This window comes from Muscardinus avellanarius (assembly GCF_963383645.1).
Source record: "Muscardinus avellanarius genome assembly, chromosome: 2".
Taxonomy (NCBI): Eukaryota; Metazoa; Chordata; class Mammalia; order Rodentia; family Gliridae; genus Muscardinus; species Muscardinus avellanarius.
The window spans coordinates 164288441-164316397 of record NC_137787.1 but is presented as its reverse complement, the minus strand read 5'-3'; the positions used below and the strand labels follow the sequence as shown (position 1 = coordinate 164316397).

The 27957-nt window shown below is 32.5% G+C and overlaps 1 protein-coding gene across 2 annotated transcripts in view; it reads left to right on the top strand.

Moving 5' to 3' along the window:
* Positions 1 to 27957, top strand: part of KLHL1 (kelch like family member 1) — a gene marked incomplete at both ends in the record, with an annotated part of 325168 nt that overhangs the window by 173945 nt on the left and 123266 nt on the right. For both annotated transcript variants that reach the window (XM_080690084.1, XM_080690083.1), the window contains one exon: positions 13875 to 14087. In XM_080690084.1, coding sequence (XP_080546210.1) covers positions 13875 to 14087 — 213 coding nt within the window. The remainder of the gene's footprint in view (positions 1 to 13874; positions 14088 to 27957) is intronic.

Genomic DNA, 27957 nt, shown 5'->3' with positions numbered 1-27957 from the left:
TCATTCTATTATTTATTTTTATTTCTTTGTTTTCTTTTGCTTTACAAAATAGTCATCTATCGACCACTCACCAGAACTGTCCTTGTATACAGGCATCCTATAGATATTTTTGTCTTTTAAATTGTCTGAAATTCTACTTTCATTATCACATATAGCTTAATATCCAACTCTTTATCAGAATTTTTTTCTCTATCCTACCCCTTGGGTGTGTGTGTGTATATACAAATTCAAGTGTAAAGAGGAAATGGTTTAAAGTGTTTGTCACAAAAATAAATAAATATATAAATATTAGTTGCATTGATATTACTTTAGATATCATTCTTATGATTCTTTATTTTATTTCTCTTCATAATTATTCCTTAAATATGTGATCAAAAACACCACACCAAGTTCTATGTGTATATATGTACCTGCCATTCTGAACAACATTTTGATGTGAGACTAAAATGCACCAATAGACGTATATAAAAATAAAATACAATAAAAATAGGTAAAACTGCATAATATAAAGCAACCAGTGATGTATCCACATATAACTGATACTTTCTAGATGTAATTTTCATTCTATTTCAGCTATTTGCATGAACAAGGTCTCACAAATGTAAACCTCCCATAAGTTTTGTGTTTGTGTTTATGGTTGATAATGGTTTATTATTTAAATACCTCATTTCAATATATAAGAAAGGTGTGCTTTCTCTAGAAAAATAGAAGCCAAGACAACTTAATGAACCAAAGCTTTCTTGATATATTCAATCTCAGGGCTGCAACTTGAGAGTAAAAGGGAAAGTAGGCCAGGAAGGAGAAAAAACATCAAGGTAGCGCATTGATGAGCTGTTCACAGCTTAATAAGAAAACACAGCTGGTAGCTTAAAAGGGGGAAATGTCTTTAAACAGGCCATGTGGAACCACTGTGAAGTAGAGCTGTCCATCAAGGAGACAAAAGGAAAGAAATTACTTACCAATAAATCTTGCCTTTTGTTTCTCAGCAGTCAAAGTTTATCCCACTAAATAATATCATTATTCCTTTCTCCTTTCAAAGTGATGTTAATCAGCTACGCTTGGCCAGTTTATATCTCTGGATTCTAATTCCATAGAACTCTTACTCTCTTTGCTGTCAGAAATGGCCCCTCCTCTAGAGTATTCAGGGTCTGTTGCTCAAAATATCCCAATGTTGTAGGAAATTAAAACACACATCCACAAGTTGGTTAATGGGAGTAATGATCAAAAATTGCTAATCCTAAATCTACCTTTTTATTTCCTAACTCAGGAATACTTATACTTTAAAGATACAAAGTCAAGTTTGAACTATTAATATACAGTATCTTGGAAAACCAAATCTCCATCGTGCATTGTGCTATTTCCAAGACTGGTGCTTTGTAGAAGCCTCAACATGCTGTTCCACCATTTTGTGGCCAGATATTTTAGAAAATTATATGCTAAAACCAATAAACATAATATGTATGGTTCCATTTTTGTATTGTTCTTGCCATACAACTTTGTCCATTTATATGTATAAATTAGGCTATCACTCACTAGCATACAAAATGGAAATGCAAGTGTGCTGTTCACAGTTTGGCTTAAGAGAAAGCTTTTCTTTTAACATTTTCATGGGTAGCACCAAAGTAACATGAATCCACTTACCAAAATTGAATTATTTCCTTTTTTACATAATTAATAAAGGACCCTCTATAAGGTCATTAATTTAGTTCAGTAAGTACATGGATACTTATTCAAAGGATAGATATTAATGCAAAAAATGATCTTGTTATACAACTTTAGAAGGATGAACCATGCTAGATTCCCCTCAGTATTTGTTTCTACTATGGATGCTTCCAGAACTAACTGATTTTTGCTCTTCAAATGGTATAAATGGCAAGGAAGCTTGAACAACAACCTGGTCTTGATTTTTCTAATTCCTTTACAAACAGACATTTATTGCCTGGCTCCTTTTACCCAGTATGCTACACAACAATTCCATTAGGCATATTTTCAAATGACTTCAAAATTAAAAGATGACAAATAAATTTTTAGCCTCATTTTTTAGGTTGGGTGAATGAGAGGCAATTATATCCTCTCTACCTAGAGAAGCTATTCTGCTATATTCCTAACTATAAGACTACTGGAAAATCTATAGAGACAAAAGATTCTTCAAACACCATAGGGCTTATCTCTAAATACAAAATTCTTTTCACTTGAATCCTGTTAGCATCAAAATAGAATCAACAGAGTGGAGGTCTTTGATGTTTTATAAAATGTCAGAATAATTAAGTGTTTTGTGTACTGTATTATGGCAGAGAATAAAAGCTCCAAAAAAGTGAAAAAGTGCCATGAAAATATACTATCATCTTTGTTATGTAAAGACAAACTGCTTTTGCTTTTGTCTCAATTTAATGATAATTAGAATAAAGTAGAATTCATTTGTCAAAGCGATAGTAGTATTTCTCAAATCGGTAGTCATATATCAGTGTCCATGGGTAAATATGAAGGATTCCTCATTTTACCCATTCCTGGAATTGTCCCATGCCTGAGCTGATACATTCTTTTTCCTTTCAGATTTCCTGCATTTTGTTTGTGTTTATTTCTTCTGTCCAAATCTGGAGATAAGCTCTAAAAACTTGTACAGTGATGTTTAATCTATGACTTACATACTCTGAAATTGGCATTTAGAAAAAGGTTTGCATAAAGATAAACAGTAAAATCTATGTCTGTAGTGTATAATTTTAATTTTTCTTTATTTAGTATAAAATTTTAATTTCCATTATTTTGAATGTCATTAAGTAGTAAATGTAAGACACTATAAAACATATAAGATTGGTATATTAACTCAGGAGCATTCCACTTCCAAGCCCCATCCTCCTTTTTATTTTATTTTTTTAAATTTTGAAACAAGGTTTTGCCAAATTACTGAAGCTGTCCTTGAATCTTCAATTATCCTGGCTCAGCTTCTCAGATACTGGGATTACAGGCATGTGCTACCAGGCTGGCTTATATGTAGCTTTAATATCACTTTTTTATGCTCTAAAGAAAAAGATAGGCATCTGTGTTTTTTGTTGTGTCTCATAAATTATGTAGCCAATGCTGCATCTAGAGGATTCTGAAATAATACATGCAATAATTTGTTATACAATACTGTTATAACATCTTATGAAGTTATAGAACACTACCACCCATTTGTATTATAAATTATACATTTATTTTTAAGATGATAATAACAGAACAGGTCTGTGGAGCCATTGTTCCCACACTGAAATAGTTCACGTATTGAGCAGCTTCTATATCTCTCATTATGAGCAGAGAAAAAACATTGCTTTCAATGTCACCAAAACCCTTTATCATGTGGTTCTCAAGTAGTCTTCAAATAATTAGAAAATTTCACTCAGTGTACATTACACTATCAAAAGCTGTAGATACTTTTCAAAGGATCAGAGGAAGGTTATTGTACATATGCTTCTTAAGTCATCACAATGTTTCCAATAATTAGTAGATTCTTACTCAAACTGTGTGTGTGTGTGTGAGTGTGTGTGTGTGTGTGTGTGTGTGTGTGTGTGTGTGTGTGTATTACTGGGTATTGAACTCAGGACATTCTACTTCTGAGCTACATGCTCAGGCTTTTTTTTTTTTTAATTTTTATTTTAGAAGTATTTACCACATACTGACCTCAAGCCTGCAATCCTCTCTTAGCCTCCCATGTGCCAGGATTACAGATGTGCATCACAGCACCAGGCTCTCTATCAACTTACCGTCATCTAGAAATTATAGGAATAGCTAGAATTTGCCTTTTGATTTACCAGTTATTTTTGTTTTCTTATTATCTAAGGAACATAATCTTCTGTGGAAAAGCTCATCATTCTCATTTCAAGATTCTTGAAGACAATTTCATAGTTCTTATAGATCTGAGCAACTGGATGCCACACCGGCATCCCTACATTTCTGCCACTGATGGTGAAATTTTGGCATCCAGGGTCTTCCTTTTTGGTATGTCAATATTTCCAGTGATAGTAGGCCCCAAGAAGACAGAGCATTTCTGGCTCCAAGGCCTGGCTTTCTTAAAATCATGATGCATTGATATTAGTATTTCATTTTTGTTTTGCTTGTTTGTTTTTGCTTCAGAGTTCTAGTTCTCTATATAGATGATACTAATCATTGATTCTGAAAAGGAATTTAAGTGTCAACATTGGTGATAATTTTGCATATTTGTTTTGGTTTGGTTGGTTTATTTATTTAATCATTAATTTGTTTTGCAGCAAGGAAGAAGGAAATTTTCTGGAATAAAGAGGAAATGGATTCAAATCTAGGGCTCTATATTGTTAGCATTATCTTTCCATATCACAAATTTAGCTCATAATGTCCTATACTTTCCCTAAAAATTATGTGATTTTTAATGCAAATAAATATATTTTAATTTTTTACTTATTCTAATTGTGAGACTTTGGGCATTTCATTTTAACCCTCATTAGTTTCAGGTTATTTGTGCACATTTGATGTTGTACTTTAAATAAATTGTATCCTTTATTCTCTGGTTTATGATAAATTATAACTTCTCTTCCTCTTCCTCTGTCACACACATTATCTATCTAGTTTTAGAAACTTCTGTATTGACTTATTTCTCTAAATATAGCACCTTTTGTTTTGTTTTATAGAGCTATTTCAGGCACTTCATTGTTTTAGTTGAATCCCATGGAAATTATTAGAATGTAACTGATAGTATATATAACAATAGAAAATTAACTAAAATAATTTTACATTAATCACAAGAATTAAATAACTTGATCAGTCATGATGCCATTAATGTTTTAATTTATGGTAACAATAATAATATGGATAGCTACTGAATAAGGATGTAAATCCAACACTGAGAGCTTTAGGGCATACTAAGTAAAAAAAAAATAGTCCTTTATTTAAAATAAAGTCCTTTATTTTAAAAAATGTTTGATAAAATTATATAACTATTTAGATAAGTTGCATTTATATTATACAAATTAGCCCTTACAGAGTCTTACAATTCTCCAGATAGATATTTGTAATTTGCAACATTTTTTGTTATCTTGCAGCAAGAGAGAATCATAGCAAATAACTACATTAAGTTATAAAGAAAATTATATATATATATATATATATATATATATATATATATATATATATATATATGCCTATTGCCAAGCAAGCAGATGCCAAGGGTTGCAAGTAGGACAACAAAAAAACACCATTTAGTAGAAACATTGAGTGGGACATGGATAACAAGAGGAGAAAATTTGTGTTGATTCTTAGTACTATGAGTTTTCCCACAGAATAGCACTGGGTGGCAGGAAGTGGGTCAGAAAAAGTGAGAAGAATTGACTTACTGCTAAGAAGCCTTGAATAAAAGATCATAGATATGTTGGAACTGTGAGCTAGGGAGGAGGAGAGCAGAAATGGTCAAGAATACAAAGGTAGTGAGTCAAGAGGCAAACAATGCCTTGACCATGTTTCCTGGTAAGACAGAGGCTGGACTAGGAATGCAGACATTTGTCTGAGCATGGCTGGCCAAGCAACTTAACTCCAGCTGCTCTTAGAAAATTGGAATACATTGGTAAGTTACCTAGTCTGGCATGGGGTGGGGGCACTTCCTTCTATGAGCCTTGTCAGGCAAAGCCCTGCAAATGCTTTTATTTGGGACTGAAAGTCTTCTTAACTCCACCTTGTGTGTGTGTGTGTGTGTGTGTGTGTGTGTGTGTGTGTGTGTGTGTGTGTGTCTGATGCTAGACATCAAATCCAGGGCCACCTGCTTGCTGTCTAAGCACTCTACCACTGATCTCCCTCTCCAGCTCCATAATGCCACTTAGTGACCCTTTTAAGCCCAAAACAGAAATATAGGCAAATTATCACAGGCTCAAATGAGCCAGAAATTGAAGAACTGTGACCATTGCTCCTTAGTCTACCTTAGACCAGGGCCATGATAAAGATCCCTCCAAGTGAGACAATCAAGTCTTCATAGAAGAATATTTATAATCATGAAACCTCCACTGGTATCAGTCAAAGAAGTAATGTTCCACAGCCCAATAGAGTATATTTAAAGAGCTATCCAAGTACCCTTCTATCAAATCTTTGCAATGAACTCTTCTGCTTTACTATTTTCATTAATGGAGGGGGGATGAGGTATTGTCAACTTGTGGTGACGGTTGGGCAAGCATAGAGGAGGAACAGACTGTCACCATCCTGTACAAAATAGCTTTGATGGTACATCTTAACCCTTTTATATCATGTCTTGGTGTGCTCATCTCTGGTAAAAATGATAGTTAGAATTACATTTCAATCCTCTGGTGTTAGTACTGCATCAGTTAATTAGGCCTAGATTAATAAGATTGGGGCATCTCAGGTATCAGAATGATCTGTAATGAGAGCATTTTTATTTGTGGCATATGGTGGCCCTGGCAACAGATATTTATTTTCAGGACCATGGAATGTGGTGGTCAGTATTTAGTCAAACTCAGGTTAGTGATAACTGCCTGGAACAGGGGTACTTATAGATTTGGTGAGGTGGAAGTTACATTGTATATCTTATGGGAGAGAGAAGAAAGGTTAGATCCCCTCGCTTTTCCACTCCTAAATCTGAAAGGTGGGTGTGCTAGGGGCAGAAGGTGTTCTTGTATTATCAAGTTAGAGCAAGGCAGTAGAGGACTCCTCCACATTGACTGGAATGTGCACCATCTGTCTGGTTTAATGGGCAAAAATAGCAACTTCGGTCCAATTCAACAGTGGTGAGACCAAATCTTCTAGCTAGGATCATCTGTGGCTTGAAGAAAAATATTCTTTATATACCGATATCAATTTTATAATGTTACATGGAGAAATTCAGCAAAGCTAACTTGAGAAATGTTGAGACAGGTTGGTAGTACACAGCTGTAATGCTACTACTTGGGATGCTGATATGAGTGTCATAAATTTTATGCCAGTGCATGATTAGGTAGTGAGACTTTGTTTCAAAAAATAAAATAAGGCTAAGTGCTGAGTGAGGATCTCTGAGGTAGATTGTCCCTAGTTCAATCCCCTGTAAAACACACATACACAGACAAACACGCACATGAGAGAGAGAGAGAGAGAGAGAGAGAGAGAGAGAGAGAGAGAGAGAGAGAGATGGAGAGGGAGAGAGAGAGAGAGGAGACAGTGCTAAAACTCTCAAATTACTATTATTTTAAAATCCTTGTAGGTAAAACCACACACACACACACAAAATTAAAGACTAAAACATAGGGCTGGGAGTGTAGCTTGGAGGTAGAAGTCCCTGGGTTCCATTCCCAGTACTGCAAAATAAATAAATAATACATACATACATACATACATACATACATACATACAATAATAAAATGATAGAGGAATTGGGTCAAGACCAGCAGGACAAGGAGTTAAATGAGCTCCAGCCAATAGTCAGCAGGGGAAAACTGACCTCAGTCTTAAAACCACTTTGTACTGAATTCTAGAAACAACCTTCATATAATGAATACTCATTATAACAGAGTATTTTCAAAGATTTTTAAAACAAAGAAGGCTTCTTCTATACACTTTTATTTTGGTTCTGTGAGACCACTAAACTACACTTTGCCTTGACTCCTGACCTACAAAATTGTGATATAATAAATGAGTGTTTTCTTCAGTCAAAACTTTGTTATTTGCTGCAGCTGCAGTAAAAATCTAATACACAGATGAATCATTCTTTTGAAATTAAAAAGTAAAATATATTATGTAATCATTATCTAAATATGAAAATACAAATTATTGGTTAAGAAATATTAAATAGCCATTTTATAATTAAATTCTGAGATGAAAATATTAGATATGAACTTCTATTTTTTCACAGTGGCTCTTATTTCTTTGTATTTAATTATATAAATTAATATGTTATACCATCCTAATGTTATGTTAATGTAATGTATGAACATTCCATGTGTGCACTAATGTAATGATATATACTGTAATGTAGCTAATGCTTCTCTTAATTGCTGAGGATAAATGAATGACATGCACTAAATATTTTTTGGCAAACTTGAATATTTATGATAAAGTTGTTTAACCGCCAAGATTATCTCCTATATTTTAATTATTTTAATAAAGTATATTCTTTCATTAGTTTATACTTAAGGATTTTGGGATAAATAATTTATATAAATAATTTATATTCCTTTAGATTTTACTTGACTTTATTTGTTCATTGTTACAGTTACTTTTGCTTTTAAAGAAACTTTAAAATAGGTTAAATATAAAAAGACATACTGTGCTGAGATTCTTAAAATTTTGATAGCAAGTAGTAAATTATTCCAACTCAAAAGGGAAATGCTCTAAATCCTTTTATTAATCAAAAAATGAGAGCAACATTATAATTAAAATGTGCATTCTTCTGCAGAAACCATTTGGACCATAAGATTGCAAAATTGCAATGTAATCTTTGTTGAGGAATGTTAATGCTTTTTAATGCAAAATAACCAATGCACACAACTTCCATACTGAATCTTTTCTTTTCTATACATACTTTTACCCCAACTGTCTAGAAAATTTGATTATTCAGATAGCAAGCTTTCCTAAAGGATAACATATTTATAAGCATAAGTGCAAAAAGTGTATACACATTTTGCTTAATGATATAATCATTCTTAATTTGAGAACAAATTGCTTTCCATTAATAAAAGGGATACTCTTTCAGTTTTCTGTAATTATAAAATGAACACTACCTGATAAAATATACATATATTCTTACTAAACAAAGTAAGTTCTTATAGCCAATTTCCTACAAGGTATTCTAGGAAGGAGGACAGAAATAATGTTTTGCACTAAAATATTATTTTAACAAGGTTGTGGAGAACATTATTTTTATTCTCTCATCAAGCACTTGAAAATATTTAAGTAAAAGTTATGTGATCTGGTGTCCTGGTCACTTTGCTGCAGCAGAAAGAAACATCTTTGAAGATACAGGTATATGCTTCATTGGCAATGATAGTATTTCCTTTGTAGAGTTACAAAAATAAATGATTTGCATAAACGTTATGCAGAATCATTCTGGGGTGTAGCTCAGATGTAGAATGCCCTGTGTTTAATCCTCAGTACTCAGTACTAAAAAATAATAATAAATAAAAAATAAAATACACAGTAGGCAAATAAGAGCCAAAATGATCTTGGTTTTAAAATCTTAACATATTAAAATCTTGACTATGATATTAGTATAGCAATATAAAAGTAAGTTTTAGAATAAGACATTGATAGCTGAGGACAAGTGATTCCATTCTACTCTTTTAAAAAGTTTAAATTCTAAGCCGGGCCTGGTGGCATACACTTGTAATCTCTGCACTTGGGAGGCTGAGACAGGAGGATTGTGCAGGTTCGAAGCCAGCCTCAGCTGGTTTAAGAGACCCTGTCTCCAAATAAAATATAAAATAGGTCTGGGATTATAGTCCGGAGGTAGAAGGCCCCTGGGTTCCATTCCCAGTACCACCAAAAAATAAAATAAAATAAAAAATAAAAAAAGTTTAAATTCTAGAAAAGATATAAAACAAAATAAAAATTAAGGTTGAACCTTGATATGAGATGGCTTCCTATACTGGAAATGTTGTCATGAAACAAGGGAAAGCCAATATTTATAAAGAATTTTTTTCTATAAAATAAGGAAATAAGAAATTATCACTTAAAATGTTGGGAATAGACAGGCATGATGGCACACATATACGCCTCTAATCCCAGTACCTGGGAAGCTGAAAAAGGAGGATCACAGATTTGAGGATAGCTTCAGCAACATAGGTTTTGTTTCAAAACAAAATTTAAATGGTTCAGGGTGTAGTTCAGCGGTATAATGTCCTTGAGTTCAGTCTTCACCAACATGCACACCCACACACACAGAAAATGTTAAAAATAATTGCCATATTAACATAGTTACAAGTGATAGTTTTTAAACATAATTTTTGTAAGTCTGATCAAAGAAATGTTTTAAAATAACAGAAATATAGACTCTTAACAGTTCTGAGATGAAAAGTCCAGAATTAAATTGTGCACAAGACCATGTTCTTTTAAAGCTTCTAACTAAATAAATATCCTTCCTTGTCTCTCCTAGCTTCTGGTTTTCCTGATAATTCCTAGCATTCCTTGAGAAGGGAAGTATAGCTTTTTTTCTCTCCCTTGCCATGCCCTTCTTCTGTGTCTTTCATTTCTTCAGTGTGAGCTCTTTTTACTGGGGATGGATCTGTGTATCTGATAATATCTGTTTCATAATAACGATAGTCTTTGGATTAGGACTGCCCCAATCCAGAATTAACTATGTCTCTGCAAACACCCTACATCCATATGTGGTCACATCATTGTCTAAGATTCAGAGTAGACATGACTTTTTTAGGGAAGATCCTATAATCTGAATGTTTTTCATTAACTCTAGTTTCATATGTTGAAACCTTATTCCCATTTGTGGTGGTAGTGAGATGTGGTCCAGTTGGAAAGTGATTAGAACATGAGGACAGGGATCACATAAGTGGGGTTATTGCCTTTATAAAAGGGGTCATAGAGACCTCATTCCCCTTTTTCACCATGTGGAAATGCAGAAAGAAGGCTCCAACAATGAGAGACAAGCCTTCACCAGAGACCAAATTTGCTAGTATCTTAGACATCCTAGGTGCCAGAACACTGAGAAATATTGTTTCCTATTTATATGTAATCCAGTCCAAGGTTATACTAGCCTAAATGACTAAAATAGAAATTGATTCTATGCAGTGGGATGCTAAATAACGAACACCTAAAAATGTGAAATAAGGTTTAGAACTCAGTAATGGATAGACGCTATAGAAGTGTATTCTTGAAAAGGTCTATCTTGTTTTGACTGAACTATAAACATCAGTTCTGATGTAGCTCAGAAGAGGAATGTTGTAGAGACTTCCCTAATTTTCTTAGAGATTACCAAAGTGGTCATCATCAGAATATTGGTAGAAATAGGAATGGTATTACTTTTATGAGTAAAACATAATAAAGTTAAAGAATCTCCAGAAGCTAGAATGCAATTACAACAGAAAAAAAATATTAGAGTAGCATTGAAGGAGGCGTGATAGCTGGGCATGGTAACACATGCTTGTAATCCCAATAATTGGTAGGCCGAGGCAGGAGGATTATAGGTTCAGAGTCAGCCTCAGCTACTTAGTAAGGCCATCTGCGACTTAGTGAAAAGCTGTTTCAAATAAAAGAATAAAAAAAGGACTGGTAGTGTAGCATGGAAATAGACTGTCCCTGAGTTCAATCCCCAGTTCTGCAAAACAAACAAATCAAAAAAGGAGACTTTATGTATGGGGAAAAGAAGAGGAAAGAGAATTTGAGAATTCCCAAGTATGTAAAACAAAAATAATAGCAAAATTCATTAACATGTGTGACAAACAAGTAACAACTGATACCTGTTCCTAATGTCCAGTTAATTTATAGCAGTTTTTACAAACAACAGTGATAGATCCCAAAAGATTTAGTCTGAGTCCAAGAAATACAGCATTATAAATACATAATATAATTTAGATCCAGGTATAAATATCAGAGGTGAGAAAAGCTGCTGTAGTGATATTAAATGAAACTATTATTAAAGCTTTCTGAAAAATAATTCAAACTATAAAATGCTATAGCTTTCCTGCCAAATGGATTTCAATTTTACTCTAAGTTTTTTAGAGGCTAAATAAAAAGAAATCTGATCAACTCCATAATATATAGCATCCATGATAAAAAGCAAACCAATTTACTCAGGAGAAGTGCAATTATTCCTTCCACTAAAGCTTGAAAGAACTTTTACCCTAGGGTCATCATAAAGAGGACACTATAAAGCATAATGAAATATTCCTTGAACAATATTTTTATGATAGACATCCTAAGAGTTTCATAGAGCTTTTTGAATGATATTTCTCAGCATATACTGATGATCTACCCATATGTATGTAGCTTAAGAGAGGCAGAGATTTTTGAGTAAATAGAAAAGTAAATGGAAAAAAATAAAACTTTCCAAGATTTTCTTACTTTAACTGTCTTAGAGAAATGTGTTAGCACTAATTGCAAAGTATTTAACTCAATAAATAGTCATTTAACATCTATAAATTATACATTACTATATAAATTCAAAGGAGTCATAAGAGTTACAAAATAATTTTCAAGAACAGAAATAACAATGCTGTGATGTTGATTAAATAAATATATTTACAAATTATATTATATTAGATATGTAAATAAGTGACTGAAGACTTGAAAGAATCTAAAAGATAGGATCCTCTTAAACCTAAAGAAACTTTCAGCTTTTTTCTAATAAAAACGTGTGTGTTTGCTCTAATGTGCAGATTAACAGTCATTTGATGAATGTTCTACTTTGTTTTAGCATGGCCAAAATGGCTTTTTGAAAAGTCCTAGTCTAAGTTATATGCCCTACTGAGATTTCTACCACAACCACAGATATAAAGCTCTCCCCCTAGAAGTCTTAGTTATTATCTTTCTTGGAATTGTCTCAGCAGATACAGAAGGACATGGAGTAAAATCAGACCAACCAGTGAAATTTCTGTCTTCTCCAACCATACAGTGCACACAAAAGCCTTTCTGCCTAAAATGTAGGAAAGGTTTTCACAGTTTTAAAAATATGTTTGGAAAACACTGTACTATTCTTTGCCCTTTCAACACAGTTTTTCTGTGCAAAGATCATCAATTCATTTATTCCGTAAGTGTGTACTGTTCTGCTATTTTCCAGGCACTATGCCAAGACCTAGATGCATAAGTCAAGGTCTTTTATTTTACAATTTGTAATGAGACCCTAAATACAGCAAAGCTTTGGCTGCCCTTTGGTACTGCAGGAAAAATGTACACTGCCTCATGAAGAAGTAGTGGAAGGGTAGCCACATCAAATGAAGCTGGATGGAGGGAGTGAAAAGCCTACATACAACAGCAGGTAGCTCTTGAACTGAATTTTGGGGAAAAAAAAAACGAATAGGGTCAATGGAGTCATGTTAAGCAATGAACTAAATATGAAGGAAAATGTTAAAAATACGGAATATTGAAAAAAGAGTAAGTAGTTTTGTCACTGGAATATAAGTAAGGGAAGAAACAAATGATAATCAGAAGATGTAAGATAACAACAACAACAAAAAAAAAAAAACAGTACTGAACCATGAAGTTTGAACCAAATGCAAGGAAAGGCCCTGAAACAAACAAAAAAAAAAATACAAAATTTTTGAATGATGATATGAGCACATTTTTGTTTGAGAAATATCAGTTTGGCATAATGGTACAGGATGCAATTGAGGCCCTACAAATAGAGAAGTGGGGTAAGTAGAGGCTCTGGCAATCTGGAAGAAAATAACTGTGAATGTGAATGAAACCAAAGAAATTGTCACTAGAGTAAGGAGTTATATGGGATACTAAGAGGATGGAACATGTAGAGGTTCTGTTACTTCCGTGGCCCCTCTGCCCTGGTTTATCCTTTTGAGTAAATAATGTTACGGCTTATAATGTTGCATTTCTCAACATAATTCCATTGCCATTTTCTGATTCATATATGTGTAGTGAAGCTTATAACAATGTGAAATGTTATTCTTTTCAGTCACTGAATATTACATAGCAGAACACTTGAAACTTGAACATTTAATCATTTAGTACATTCTGCCTGCATAACAAAGCTCAACATTATAATCCTCCAGTTATTACAAGATCTGTGCTGTCTCAGATACATTTACACTTCAATTACAATTACAATGCTTTCATCTTAACAGCTTCGAGTTTCTGAAGGATTGAGTTTCAAGGATTATGTTATAATGAGAACAAAGGTTATTGACTACTTTTCTCATTTCTTTCTGAGATGCTTTACTAGCCAAATAACAGTGAAGCAGAAATTATACCAAGATTTTCTCTCTCTACAGGAAAATATAATGGAAGTTATCAGAAATCAAGAGTTTTTACTCCTTCCAGCTGAGGAGCTTCATAAACTTCTGGCCAGTGATGATGTGAATGTTCCTGATGAAGAAACTATCTTCCATGCACTGATGATGTGGGTTAAGTATGACACGCAGAGACGATGCAATGACCTGAGTATGCTTCTTGCCTTTATACGACTGCCACTACTTCCACCACAGGTAATTGTATGTGATGCTAGATCAGTAGGTACAACTTACTAAAAATGCGATATTAAAGGCAAATGCCATAACACAGCTATACTTATTTATTCATTTACTTAAGTCTAAAATATTAACCAAATTTTAGATAGATTAGATGGTTGAAAAATGATGGGTAATGATGCATCCAAATCCCATCTCTGCCACTTAATGATCCCTGATCACTTGTGTGGTTATGATACTATCAAAATTTCTCTGATATTCAGTATTGACATCTATAAATATGACATAATGCCCCATGCAAAAGTTTTTGGGATCAATTAGTAAATATAAAATACTTAATCATACTACAATATCTATCTCTATCATCTATCATCTATCTACGTACATATCTATCTATATAATTGTGATCTAACATGCAATGATACAATCACTATTTGATAAAAATACACATTTTTAAGGCCCAGTGTCTAGCATTTAAATCTCTATAGAAGGATAAATCATATTTTTTTAGTGGTGGAGAGTTATATTTAGCTATAAGATTGACATAATCTTTGATCATTGCAGCTAAAGAGATTGCAAGTACTGAGTGAGCTCACCACCCCTTTTTATTGATGATATTATGTTTGGTAAAAAAGTTGATAAAAAATAAAATTCAGTCAGATTATAAAACAAAATGTAACCAATGTGGTGGCATACTTGTATAATTCTGTTATTTGTGAGAATGAAATAGGAGGATCACAGTTGAGACCAACCTCAGCAACTTAGCATGACCTCCAGAAATTTAGTGGGACCAAGCAACTTAGTGGGACCCTATTTTAAAGCAAAAAGAATTACAAAAGGAATGGGGGGGATGTGTGGAAACGTGTACCTGATATATAAATACTTGGGAGGCTTAGACAAGAGAATTTCAGGATCAAGGCTAGCCTCAGCAATACAGTGGGACTCTCAGCAACCTAGCAAGAACCTGTTTCAAAACAAAAAGTAAAATTGGTATTGGAGCATAGTTCAGAGTTAGAGTACCCCTGGGATCAATTCCCAGTAACAGAAAGAAAGAAAGAAAGAAAGAAAGAAAGAAAGAAAGAAAGAAAGAAAGAAAGAAAGAAAGAGATGTGATTGTAGTACAGAAGTATAATGCCTTTGGATTCAATTTCCCACTACAAACCAAACCAACTAAACAACCAAACAGCCATACCTAATTATCTCTGAATCCTGTATCTTTACTATTTAAAAAGAATTAACTAAGTACAGCATATAATCAGGGAATCTGGCTTTGGCAATATAAAAGTAAGCTTAAAGGTAAATATGACTACTAAACTCATAGGTAAAATTATATGCGCATGTACTTTGTTGTAAGACCTACACTGTTCATCAGGATTTTCATTTAGATCCAATCCACCTGCAAAATATATTCACTAATACATATATTTCTAAGAATATGAAATAAAAAATTAGGATATCACAAAAATAATAAGCAAATAGAAGTATTATGACAATTGCAAAAATGAAATGTATGGTCAGATATTAAGATTGGAAAGTTAAAAACACATCTTTGTACCAAAATTGGAAAAATAAAACTTTATAAACAAAGTAATAGCTGTACTTCCTTTGGCTGTTGAAAGAAAAGTAAAACAGAAGAAAAGAGTTAATCCAGGTACTCCCTAAACAAATTATATGAGTTTGTCTTACTGCCACTTAAAATGAAAATAAACTATGTAGTTAGGTCTCTGGACAAAGAATAAATTATGATAGCAAGCACTGGATTTTTTTTTTCAAATTGTCCACGCTAAATTCTGACACTAGGTGGTTTTGGAATTAGAGATCCTCTCTCAAGACACACATAACCATTGATCACCATTAGCCAATGACAGATAATCGTTAGCCAGTGATAGATCCTAGGCGTAGCCATTAGTAGTCACCCATCTCTAGTGTTTGTTGAAATGTGGGAGATTGTTCCTCAAAAATTATCAGACATTTTGGTTCTCAAATATTATCAGAAATAGTAGGACACATACCAGAGAAGGTCAAAAGTAGTACCAGACCTCTTTCTTCTGTTATCAGATTTGGAGAGACTCTCCCATATGCACATCAGAACATAAACTTATTTCATGTGACTTATTTTGTACTTGGGACTACTTTTTACACATGGTATTTTACTTCAAATCAGTTCAACTACTTTTTCTTGATTAATGGAGAAATATTTAATAATATTAAGAATTTTTTTATTTTGTTATAGAAAACTAGAAGAATGTTGTGAAACTATTTCTAATAACAATGTTCAATACACATAAGCATAGCATATATCTATTCTCTATTTCTTGGTCTTTCAAATTGGTGGTATTACACTGACATCTTTTTATATTCTTTCAAGCAACAGATGCCCAGGAGAAAAGAGTGAATTATATTCTTTTCAGAAAATGTGTTTATATATAGGAGAATCCATCACTTTCATAACTAATATTAACAAATTGCATGTCATTATAAGCATTTAATATGCAATATTTCTAATCATGAAAACACAGTGGTTTGGAGGCTTAGACAGGATAACAGGTTCATGACCAGTTTGGCAAGATTAGATTATATAGCTAGTGGAAAATCAGATTTTCTTAAAAATCTGAGCTCTCCAGATAAAAGATAAATAGGGGTAGTTCTACTGAAGTGCATGCTATTTACTTGTTTGCTGTCTAACAAGGAATTTCATAAAAATTTACTGAATCTAGCAATTTTTAAAGTTTCTAAAGAAATACTGAAGAAAGAAGAGTGAGGAAACGGGCATTAACATAAATTCATTTCTTTTATAATTATCAAACAATTTATTCTATCTTACTTAATATACAATATTTTATATAGTGCATTTCATTCATTATTTTAATTTTATAAATGAATAAATTGAGAATTAGTATGATTAGCATCTTTCTATTAAACTTTGGAGCTGAGATTTTATTCCAATTCCAATTGTATCTGATTCTAATGTTTTTTATCATTAAAACATTCATATTTATCTCAATGTCTGGTCAGTGAAAAAATAATAATAATTGATTTTTATAGACTTTTAGATCATGTCGTGGTGGATGACACTTGCAATCTCAGTACTTGGGAGGCTGAAAAAGGAGGATCTGAGTTGTTTCTAGCCTTGGCTGCTTAGTGAGGGACTCCGCAACTTAGTGAAACCCTGTTTCAAAATAAAGAATAAAAAATTGAGTTGGATGTTGTGGTGCATGCTTGTAATCCCAGCATTTTGGAGGCTGAGATAGTAGCTGACAGCTTCACCTACTAGTAGTGAGGCCCTTTGCAATTCAGTGAGACCCTGTTTCAAAATAAAGAATAAAAGAAAAACAATGGCTAGGGGTGTAGCTCTGAGGTAGAATGCCCCTGGGTTCAATCCCCAGCACCACCACAAAAGAAAAAGAAATAGTTTTTGAGTTTTTCTTGTGGGCTTTCAGACCTGCTAAGGCATCTTATGATTCTTATGAAAACAATCAGGAAATAATTTTCTTTATCCTGGAAGCATTCATTTGGTTATGTTCATAATTCTTATAATGAGTTATGATGTATACATATTTTCCAGACCTTCAATAACTTAGGTGCATATGTTCAGAGTGTTTAAAAATGCAAGGAAGACATATATATATATATATATATATATATATATATATATATATATCTCGAGAGAGAGAGATAGATATAGATATAGATATATAGATATATATGGGGTGTGTGTGTGTGTGTGTGTGTGTGTGTACTGACATCAAGAAAGCAGGAAGGATGTATGACATTTAATACATAAAATATGGATAAATCAGAGAAAAACAGAGAAAAAACTGAAATCCTTTTAATGGTAGTAGTAGTTATTCGGAGCATGTCACAATGAAGGTTCAGTATAAACAAAAGTTGGTATGTTAAAACTACCATGGGTCCAAGCATCAAATAATATTTGTGTAATAACAATTTCAATACCTAGTCTCTCTTTCTCTTCTTCTTGTCTCTCTCTTAATAGGAAGGTAGATAGATGTTGATACAGTCTTATACACAAACAAATATGACTATAATATATGTTATACATGTTTCATGTATTATATGTATTATATATTATTACATGCACTGATATATTAAGAACACAAATTGTATTTTTAAATATTAGCAGTATTTAAAGGAAGGGGACTTATTTTTTATCTAATTAGTACTTGAACTGTGGTGTTTTGTTTTGTTTTTTGCGGGTCTGGAGATGGAACCCAGGGGCATTCAACCTCCGAACTACACCCCTTGCCCTATTTTTTATTCTTTATTTTGAAACTGGGTCTCACTGAGTTGCAGAGGGCCTCACTAAGTAGCTGAGTCTGTCCACGAACCGCAGTCCTCCAATCTCAGCCTCCTGAATGCTGGGATTACGAACTGCGCTGCCATGCCCAGCTTGAACTGTGTTTTGAAGGAGACCTAAGAGAAATACTTGATTTGTGATTTCGTAATGCAATTCTTATAACTGCTTATTTTCAAATAAGTAAAAGAACAGTATTTGAGTGACCATTCTGAGTTATTTATATATTCTTAACCAAAACATCAAAAAGTATTGTTCAGTTTAAGAACAAGAATTAAAAAATATTTAAACAGATATTTAAGAAAAATAAAAATAAAGGAAGCTTATTCTTTCCAAATAAAGTTAGACCTGAAAGTATTATTATAGCTAAGTGTTTCAGTAATTCATTTATTAAATGCATAAAAGTTCTAGAATAGAAAAGTAATAATAAAACCATCAACAAAGACTTCATTAGCAAAGAAAACATGATCAAAATATATTACTTCCAAAAATAAATCTAGCTTACAGTAATAATTTTCTCTTTGCATTCATGAGGAAATTGGCTAAATTGACAAGGATATATTTCTATTCAATCTTTTCTAATTGTTTGCATTCTCATGGTTTTATTGTTAAGTTTATTATGTGGATCTGTGTTTAGGTATTTCTTAAGTGCTCAAGAGAAAATCTATTCAAATTCTCTTTAATAATTATAAATGAACATGTGCACTTATGGAAGTTTAAGTTATACTTTATATATAAAATTTAATGAGGATGTAAAATTGAGCTTTAGAAAATACATAAATATACTCAGAAACAATAATATCTGATTTATCCTCTATTGAAATAGAATAGCATCTACTAAAATAAATTCTATCATTTGACTTTGCTATAGAAAAGAAAATAAAGAGACAAGTGAGTGATCATCCAAGAATGCACACAATTATTTTAAAATAAATGAGGAATATAATTTTGTATGGCAGTTTTCATATTTTTCTTGAATACTCAAAGTCTACAGTTTCAATAGAATTAGAAAATTAATGAAAATTTAAGTCATTTTAAAAAATAACTATTACATATGAGTGTGTATGTGTGTGTGTGTGTGTGTGTGTGCGTGCGTGCATGTGTATTTACCCATTTTGGAGATTACCCAATATTTATCGATTTAAATTCTATTATTTCTGATTTTAGGATATAACAAAATAACATACTGCTATGAAATATCAAACAATTATTTTAACATCCTATAAGTACCATTTCTACTGATTTAATTGATTTCACAAAAATACCTGTTTAAAATGTATATATTAAAATGCATAAATTATATGTGTATTTAGAAATTCTCCTAGAGCTGAGGGAATAACTCTGAGGTAGAGAACTTTCCTGGAATGGGCAAAACCCTGGATTCAATCCCCAGCCTTGGAGGAAAAAAAAGTAGACATAAATGTCAAATTTTTGGTGGATTCTTTTCTGATGAATGATTTAAAAAGTATATGTCTCTCAAAAATCAAGTAAAGATAATTTACATATAATCTAGTTAAAAAGATGCTCAGAAAAAATTCTGTCTTCTTAAAGATTATTTCAAAGATTGGAGATATACAGATAAGTTTTTGTTTATATATTTGAACTAGTATGTTTTTCTCCTGCTTAAAAGAAACTTATAGCAGTATGTGTGGGTGTAGGTGTTTACATGGACATTTTCCTGCAACAAAAGATAATGGGGGAAAATATTTGCAATTAAATAACAAAACATTGTCTAGATTTAGAGGAATATGGTTTAATCTAAAAATGAAAAGTAAAATGAAGGACTCTCATGTGCTTAACTTTAAAATTTTTCTAGGAAAAGATTTAATAAATTTATTGTAAAAAACTGTAGTAATAATTTGCCAATACAAGTTGCAAGTATGAGCTTATTAACCTTTGTCTTGGAAAAGTCACAACTCATCAGATACCAGTGACATAAAAGATTTAGTTGTCCATAAAAGTTACAGCCAGTTGTGCCTGGTGGCACATATTTGTAATATCAGTATTTGGAAGCCTGAGACAGGAGGATCTCAGGTTCACTGCCAGCCTAAGTTACTTAATGAGGCCCTCTGCAACTTAGTGAAACTGTTTCAAAATAAAGAATAAAAAATAGGGATGGGGGTGTAGGTTGGAGGTAATTGAATGCCCCTGGGTTCAATCCTCAGTACTGAAAAAAAAAAAAAAAAGTACAGCCATAAGTATAAAAACCTAATGAAAAGCAAGCCAACTGACAAGTCAATATAAAAATATATTTTTAAGTCATAGTAAAAGATATATAGGTTACACTTTTGAGTAATTTATATATTTTTAAATTTTTATTCTACTTCCTCCAGACTATTCCCTAGTAAATTTAATAGTTCTCTCAGTTTATCTGTAAAGATTTACTTAAATATTCCATAATCTTATATTTACAGTAAATAAAAAGAAAATATTTAATATTTTACAAATGAATACAGCCAAAATAATTATTCTAGCATTTTAACACAATTAATACCTAAGCATTCTTACTTTTTCATTTTTTCTTCTACTTTTAATCTAATCTGCTTGATGTCAAATTAATGCAGAGATAATTTTCTTTACCAACTAAAGAAGTAAAAAATTATCATTTTTTCTTTAAAAAATAATTCATTTAAAATAATAGCAGAGTTGATATATGCTTCTAAAATCTAATTTATATTGTATACTATTTAGATTCATTTAACCTACTGTGACATTCACAGTTCAAGTTATATTGAAAGTACACAAAGCAGTGCCAGATGTGGTGGCGCACGCTTGTAATCCCCGTGCTTGGGAGGCAGAGACAGGAGGATCGCGCTGGTTGGGAGCCAGCCTCTTTGGCTTAAGAGACCCTGTTTCCAAATAAAAAATATAAAATAGGTCTTGGAGGGTAGCCCGGAGATAGAAGGGCTTCCAGGAACCCCAGTACCACACACACACAAAAGTACACAAAGCTTTTCTTTCTTTTCAGCAAGTTTTAATTCAACAAGGGTATCAACTTAGTAAAAAAAAAAAAAAATGTGCAAAATCATCCACACACACAAACCCATACATGTACACATTATTCACCTTGGGGTAACAGAAAGTAGAGAAGTTGAATGTCTTTGTCTATAATTTATTGTCTCTGCTTTAATCAAGGACTGATCCAACTGACTGTGTTTTATATTCTATCTTTTTGGCCATAGAGATGCTGCTACTGCAATTGTCCTTTCTATATCTTATCAATTTTCACTATTGTGACAACACCAATCAATTTACAAAGTCATATTTCTACAAACATATTAAAAGAAAACAAAACTTCTCACATTCTTTTTCACTAACTGCTTCGATTAGTTGTTCATTTTTAGGCAAAATATGTGGTGATTTTAGTTACTAATTTATCAGTCCATAAACCCTCATTGTGTCGTCATCCGTTCCAATCAATTCTTTGCCATCGTTCCTATCACCCAAGCCCTCCATGCTGTCATTTCATTCCCAACTCACTGTCATCTTTTTTGGTTTCTCAGCAGCTTTTGATAGAGTTGGTTTGTTATTCTTGCTCAGTTGTCCTTACTGTATCTTTCTCAGATATTGCAGTGTCCCAGGCCACCACATCTTGTGCACTAAAAACTGTATATATTCCCATGCTTTTAAATACTGTATGGTAACAAATTATAAATTGTGGATTTTAATCTCTAATCCTAGATTTATTTCTGCAAGATAAACTCAAATGCCCATTTAACTACTTGATAAGTTTCCATTGTATATTAGTTGATATCTAGTATTTGACATGTCCAAATGGGATATTTCAAAATTCAGTGAATACCATAACCAACCCTACAACTTCTCATGCACAATTATTAGAATCATTTTAAATTCTCCTTGCATTATATTTAACAATAAATTCCTTAAGAAGTCCTTTAATTCTAATACAACCCCTCTCCTAAAGTTTGCAACTTTTTAAATTTACATAGCCCTATTCTAAAACAAGTCACCACCACCACTTTTCTCCTATAGTAATGAAATAACCTTTTACCTATTATTCTTACTTTTATGTTAAACCACTGGAGTAATATTCATTTAACAACAAATAGAATTTTTGAAGTACAGATCAATTGATCTCAAACATCAAATATATGTATTTAGGATAAAATCCAAATATCTCAATTTTATTGGGTTCTGCATTAATTTTTTAAAGTTTACTTCTCCTACCTTATTTACTTCCAGCTGTCAGTATTTTCTACCTACACTGAACTTCTTAAGGAAGTCAGGGTTACGGCTCCTATAGTCCATTTGGATCAGCTGGTCTTGGAAATTAGAAGTAGTGTCATGCTAAGGGGAAAGGAGAATGACAATTGGAACAGTTCCACAAGGCCAAGCATTAAAGAATGATGCAAGGTTACACATCATTTAAAGTGGTAATTTTATTATTTATCAGTGCTATTGCTTGGCAATTCTAAATAGTATGCCACTGATAACATACTCCTACCTGTTGGGATACATTGCCCACCACACTCTTCTGTTGGTACTCTGCCTAGACTGTATTTATCCAGGATAGTTGATATTTTCTTATTAATTATGTTTTATATTAAATGCTTCTTGTTTTAGAACTTTCAGTACTATGTTTTTGCTTAATTTAGTTTACTTATTTTTTTATTTATTTTCTGAAAAGTATGTTTTTAAGAAGAATTTACCAAAATATTTTGTTCATCAAGTTCCCAGAATAGTCAGAAGTCAAATCTTACTGGATAAACAAATGAAGATTTTATTCTAGGTCTTAGTGAATTTTGGCTACATTTATTTTAACCATCTGCTAATATATGACTTGTCTGGCTAGTGATAGAAATCTCTGCAGTGGTATTCTGTAATGTAGTGAACAGTGAATACTAGGACGGAACATTGTCATAAACAAGGGCTGGAGCACATTGGTTCAGAATTTACTAAAATCCCCTTATTAAATGGACAGTATAAAAAAGACTTAGGGATTGACATATCTGATCTTGTTCTTCTATTATATAAATTTATAAAATAATATATCAACATTCTGCTATATTTAAGACAATGATCTATTTACAAATTGGACTTGCTACATAAGAGTTGTTTTCTTCACTTTGATTGCTAGCATATTATATTAGAGAAATAAAAATTAAAAAAATAACAGACCCAAGCATCTATAATCTTTGTACTGGAATGCTTATAAAACAAACAACAGCAACCAAACAACTCAACCTAACTTCTAGAATCAAAGACATCTAAAGAAAACTTTCAATGTCTGTTAAAAATTCAAGGGAAGAATAATACACAAAAACACTAGGGCATCACTAAAGTTCTATAAATTTTAATGTTAAAGATTTATAAATGATGGGTTTTCATTGGGTGCAAATTATCCAAAGTGTACTATATGTCTTTTTATATTCAAAGAATGTGGTTTTCTTCTGTTTCTAGGAGTCAGTCTACATCAAAGTAGCATGCAAATTTGGCTTTGCTGAGCTGAAAAAGCAGCATATTCAATGAATTTAATAAGCTGACCTATAAAGACCTGGAAATAGAGTCATAAATAATAATGAGTGTGTTATTCTCAATTCAGTCAGCTGTGAGGGATTTCCAAACCATTAAACAACTTCCCAATTTGCTACAATTCAGCATAAGTGCTATACTCTTTTCAAAAAGACAAAGAATAAGAAAAGTAAGAAATATGAGGTAAGAATTTAGTGAGTGATGACTATTTTACAAATGAAAATCAAAGTAGTCATTTACAATTCTCATCGATTATAAAAATAAAGGATGGAATAAGATCCTAACCACTTATATTCAACTTCATGCTAATATGCATTTGTGCTGTTTGTTATTCTAAGTATATGATAAAATATGTATAAAATTGGGCAGGTAAATAGGTTATGCCTGAAATATAAAGATTTATTTAAATGATAATTGGTCAGGTTTTAAGGGTAGAATGATCACCCTGATCCCATGTCCAGAAACAAGTATAAAAATGTGTCTTCTTCCTAAAAAAAGTTATTCTTAACAAATATTGTCTTTTCTTTAATGTGTCATTGAGCTTTTTTTCTTTCTCTTTTTTCTTCTTCTTCTTTTTTTTTTTTTTTTTTTTTTTTTTTTGGTGTTACTTGGGTTCCTAGAAACCCTTCTAACCCTTCTACCTCAGGGATATACTCCCAGACAGAGAATATACATACTTTTTTTCCTTTCTTTTTAGTTACAGAAGTATTCAAATATATTTTAAATATGGAGAATAATTGTATTCTAAAAATATTTTAGCTAAAATTTAACCAATTGTTTAGAAGGAATTTTATGACAATGCAATATCCAAGATCTGAGTAAGAAACAAAATTCACTAATGATTGAGTTGAGAATACTTCAATGTTTGTACTATATGCAGAGGTTTGGCAGGGCCAAGGAAGCAACAAGAATAAATGAGTATTCAGAGAGTCTGAACTAAGGGGGCAATGGAACAAAACTTATTTCCATAGCCCAAACAGCCCAGAGCTGTGGCACTCTGTCTTCTATGAGCAACTCATAAAGAGATACCACTATACCCAAAGGGACATGACTATTGTATGAAAAATAGAGTATCTTTACCTTCTTGCAAAACTTTTGACCTTCTGCTTCTAATTAACATTGGATAGATTCAGACAAAAGCAAATGAACAAGAGAAACGTGTGATACAGATCAAGAAAGTTAAGTTTCTGAAGGCAATGAACATGTCAGAGAATAATACAAAGTGAATCATGGGAAGATAAATGAAATATAAGCACCACTAAAAATTTATATCTGATTGATATAAATATAAAAATTTATATCTAATTGATATAAATATACATATAAGGAAGTATTGCAACAGTTCAGGAGAAAAGATATTAGCTTGTAGTATCTCCTTCAATTTTAACCACCTCCCAACTGACCATTCAGTTAGACCATTAGTGGAATCAGAGCCCTTATGGTTCAATCCCTACACAAGCCCCATTTTTAAACATTGCTGAGTTGGGAACCAAGCCTTCATCATATGAGCTTCTGTGGGACATTTCAGATCTAAACCAGTGCATCCACAAATAGTGTGACAGTTTTAATTATTTTTTACAATTACATTTCTTTTATTAGTAATTTATGATGCTTTACACTTTGGAAAATAATTCAGTTTGTGTTTATTTACCTAATACCATGCCTTTACAATAAATAATTTGATAAATTTTCCATTGAATCAATTAATTAAATACACCCTTCTAGATGTTAGAATTAATCATGTTATCTTATATTGCTACATAGAAAAAGTAATTTAGTTTTATAACTGTTGATCTTCTTTCACAAATTGTCCTCTGAGGTAGTTGCTTGTGGTCAATGGTGTCTAAACATTACTCATCAGGAGTTTAAGTTGTTGACATTTTCTTTTCTGTCTTTTTTTTTTTTTTTGATGGTACTGGGGTTCCTGGAAGCCCTTCTACCTCCGGGCTACACTCCCAGACCTATTTTATATTTTGGAAACAGGGTCTCTTACGCCAGCGCGGCTGGCTTCGAACCTGCGCGATCCTCCTGTCTCCGCCTCCCAAGCCCGGGGATTACAAGCGTGCGCCACCACGCCCGGCATTGTTGACATTTTCACATGCTAAATCTGCCTTTGCTGAAATGTGCAGTAGCTGATATAGGCAGTTTATAATTGGTTACTGTACACATTCATACAATCTAGTGTGCTTCATTAGTTTTCTTTTAATTCATAAAAATCACTTTGTAAAATACTTATCTGTATTGCTAGCACTCACTCAATTCTGTATGTTTTTTCATACTAGAATATTGAAATGTTATCTCTAAGTGATCAAAAGATTGATATCAGACAAATGAATCTGTTATGTGAGATTATCATTGTTAATTTTGGATAAATTGCTATAATATTAGATGTCAACCACTAAGCCAAGCATGGGAAGGAGGGATGGGAGGGAATGGTGTGGGAATTGGGTAGTGGCTAACTGGGCTATGTGTGCATGTATGTCTACACAAGTGTTTTTTATCCCATTATGATGTATGAATACAGTGCACCAATGAAAAAATTTAAATAAATAAATAAATAAAATAAAAATTAAAAAATATATTTTATTCTAATACTATTTCTTAGCCAAGGATATCAGCAAGTCTATTCATTTAAATACTAAAATTTTATCTAATTATTTCACTATGACATAGTTAGCTAAATGGTATTTCTTAAAAATTTTTTTGGCAGTACTGGGGATAGAACCCAGGGGCATACTACCTCTGAGGTACACCCCAGCCCTATTTTTTATTCTTTATTTTTGAAACAGGGTCTCACTGAGTTGCAAAGGGCCTCACTAAGTAGTAGCTGAGGCTGTCCTTGAACCATGATCCTTCTGTCTCAGCCTCCCAAATGCTGGGATTACAAGCATGCGCCACCATGCCCGGCTGATATTTCTCAAATTTAACTGTGAAATATTTCAGAGAACAAGCATTCAAATTATGTGATGTCTTCTATACAAAATGCTATGTTAAATGTCCAAAATTACTTTATGATCATTATCATCTATAAATCAGTGAGAAGATTAAATCAAACATTCTCTAAGTATCTATTTCAATCAATAATGTATTTAAAATTTAGTATTTATTCATTACCATAAATGAATGTCAACTTGTACCCAGGGGCACATAAAGATGAGTAACATGCCACTAGGGGGAGACAGAGACAAAATAAATAAAAGCATATATTTAAATAGAGATAAATACATGAGCAAGAAGGAGTAATCAACATTTCCTGGTATAAGTGAAGGCTTTATAAAGGAGATGACTTGCACTGAGTCTTAGACAAAAATATGTTTCTCAAAGCCTTAGTAGAAGGGTTTTCTATGTATAGAGGGAACAGATTCAGTACAACATGAAACATGTCATTGATTATTACAAGGATTCTGACAAATATACAAGGTAGAAGTCAAGTGAACACATTGAAAGGTAACACTGGAAAATTACACAAAAATGTGAGCTCTATATCATGTTCTGTCATATATAAAGTTTACATTTGTTTAGTGGGAAAACCACTGAAATGATTATCCAGAGAAGTAGCATAATCATATTTGTCTTTATAAAAGAAGTTGAGCTGGGTAGGCCATTATCAGAAATAAAGTTTCCTGACTGAGGAAAATGAGAGGGGGAGAAGAGGGAAATTCCCTAATGTACATGATGTATATTCACAAATATATCAAAGCCAATCACTAAGCCAAACATGAGAAGAAGTGGTGGGGAGGGAATGGGGTGTGATTTGGGTAAGGGCTAATTGAATGATGTATGCACGTATGCCTCTACCATATTTACACCATCAAGATGTATGAATATAATGCACCAATAAAATTTTTAAAGAAAAAATAAATATTTATACAGGAGTAAAGTTAGGACATTTTATCAAATGCTAAAGATGTTGTTGGCCAGGCATGGTGGTGCACACTTGTAATCCCCATGCTTGGGATGCTGAAACAGGAGGATCGCACAGGTTCAAAGCCAGCCTCAGCTACTTAGTGAGGCTCTCAGCAACTTAGTGAGACCCTTTTTCCAAATAAATATATGTATAATAGGTCTGGGAGTATAGCTTGG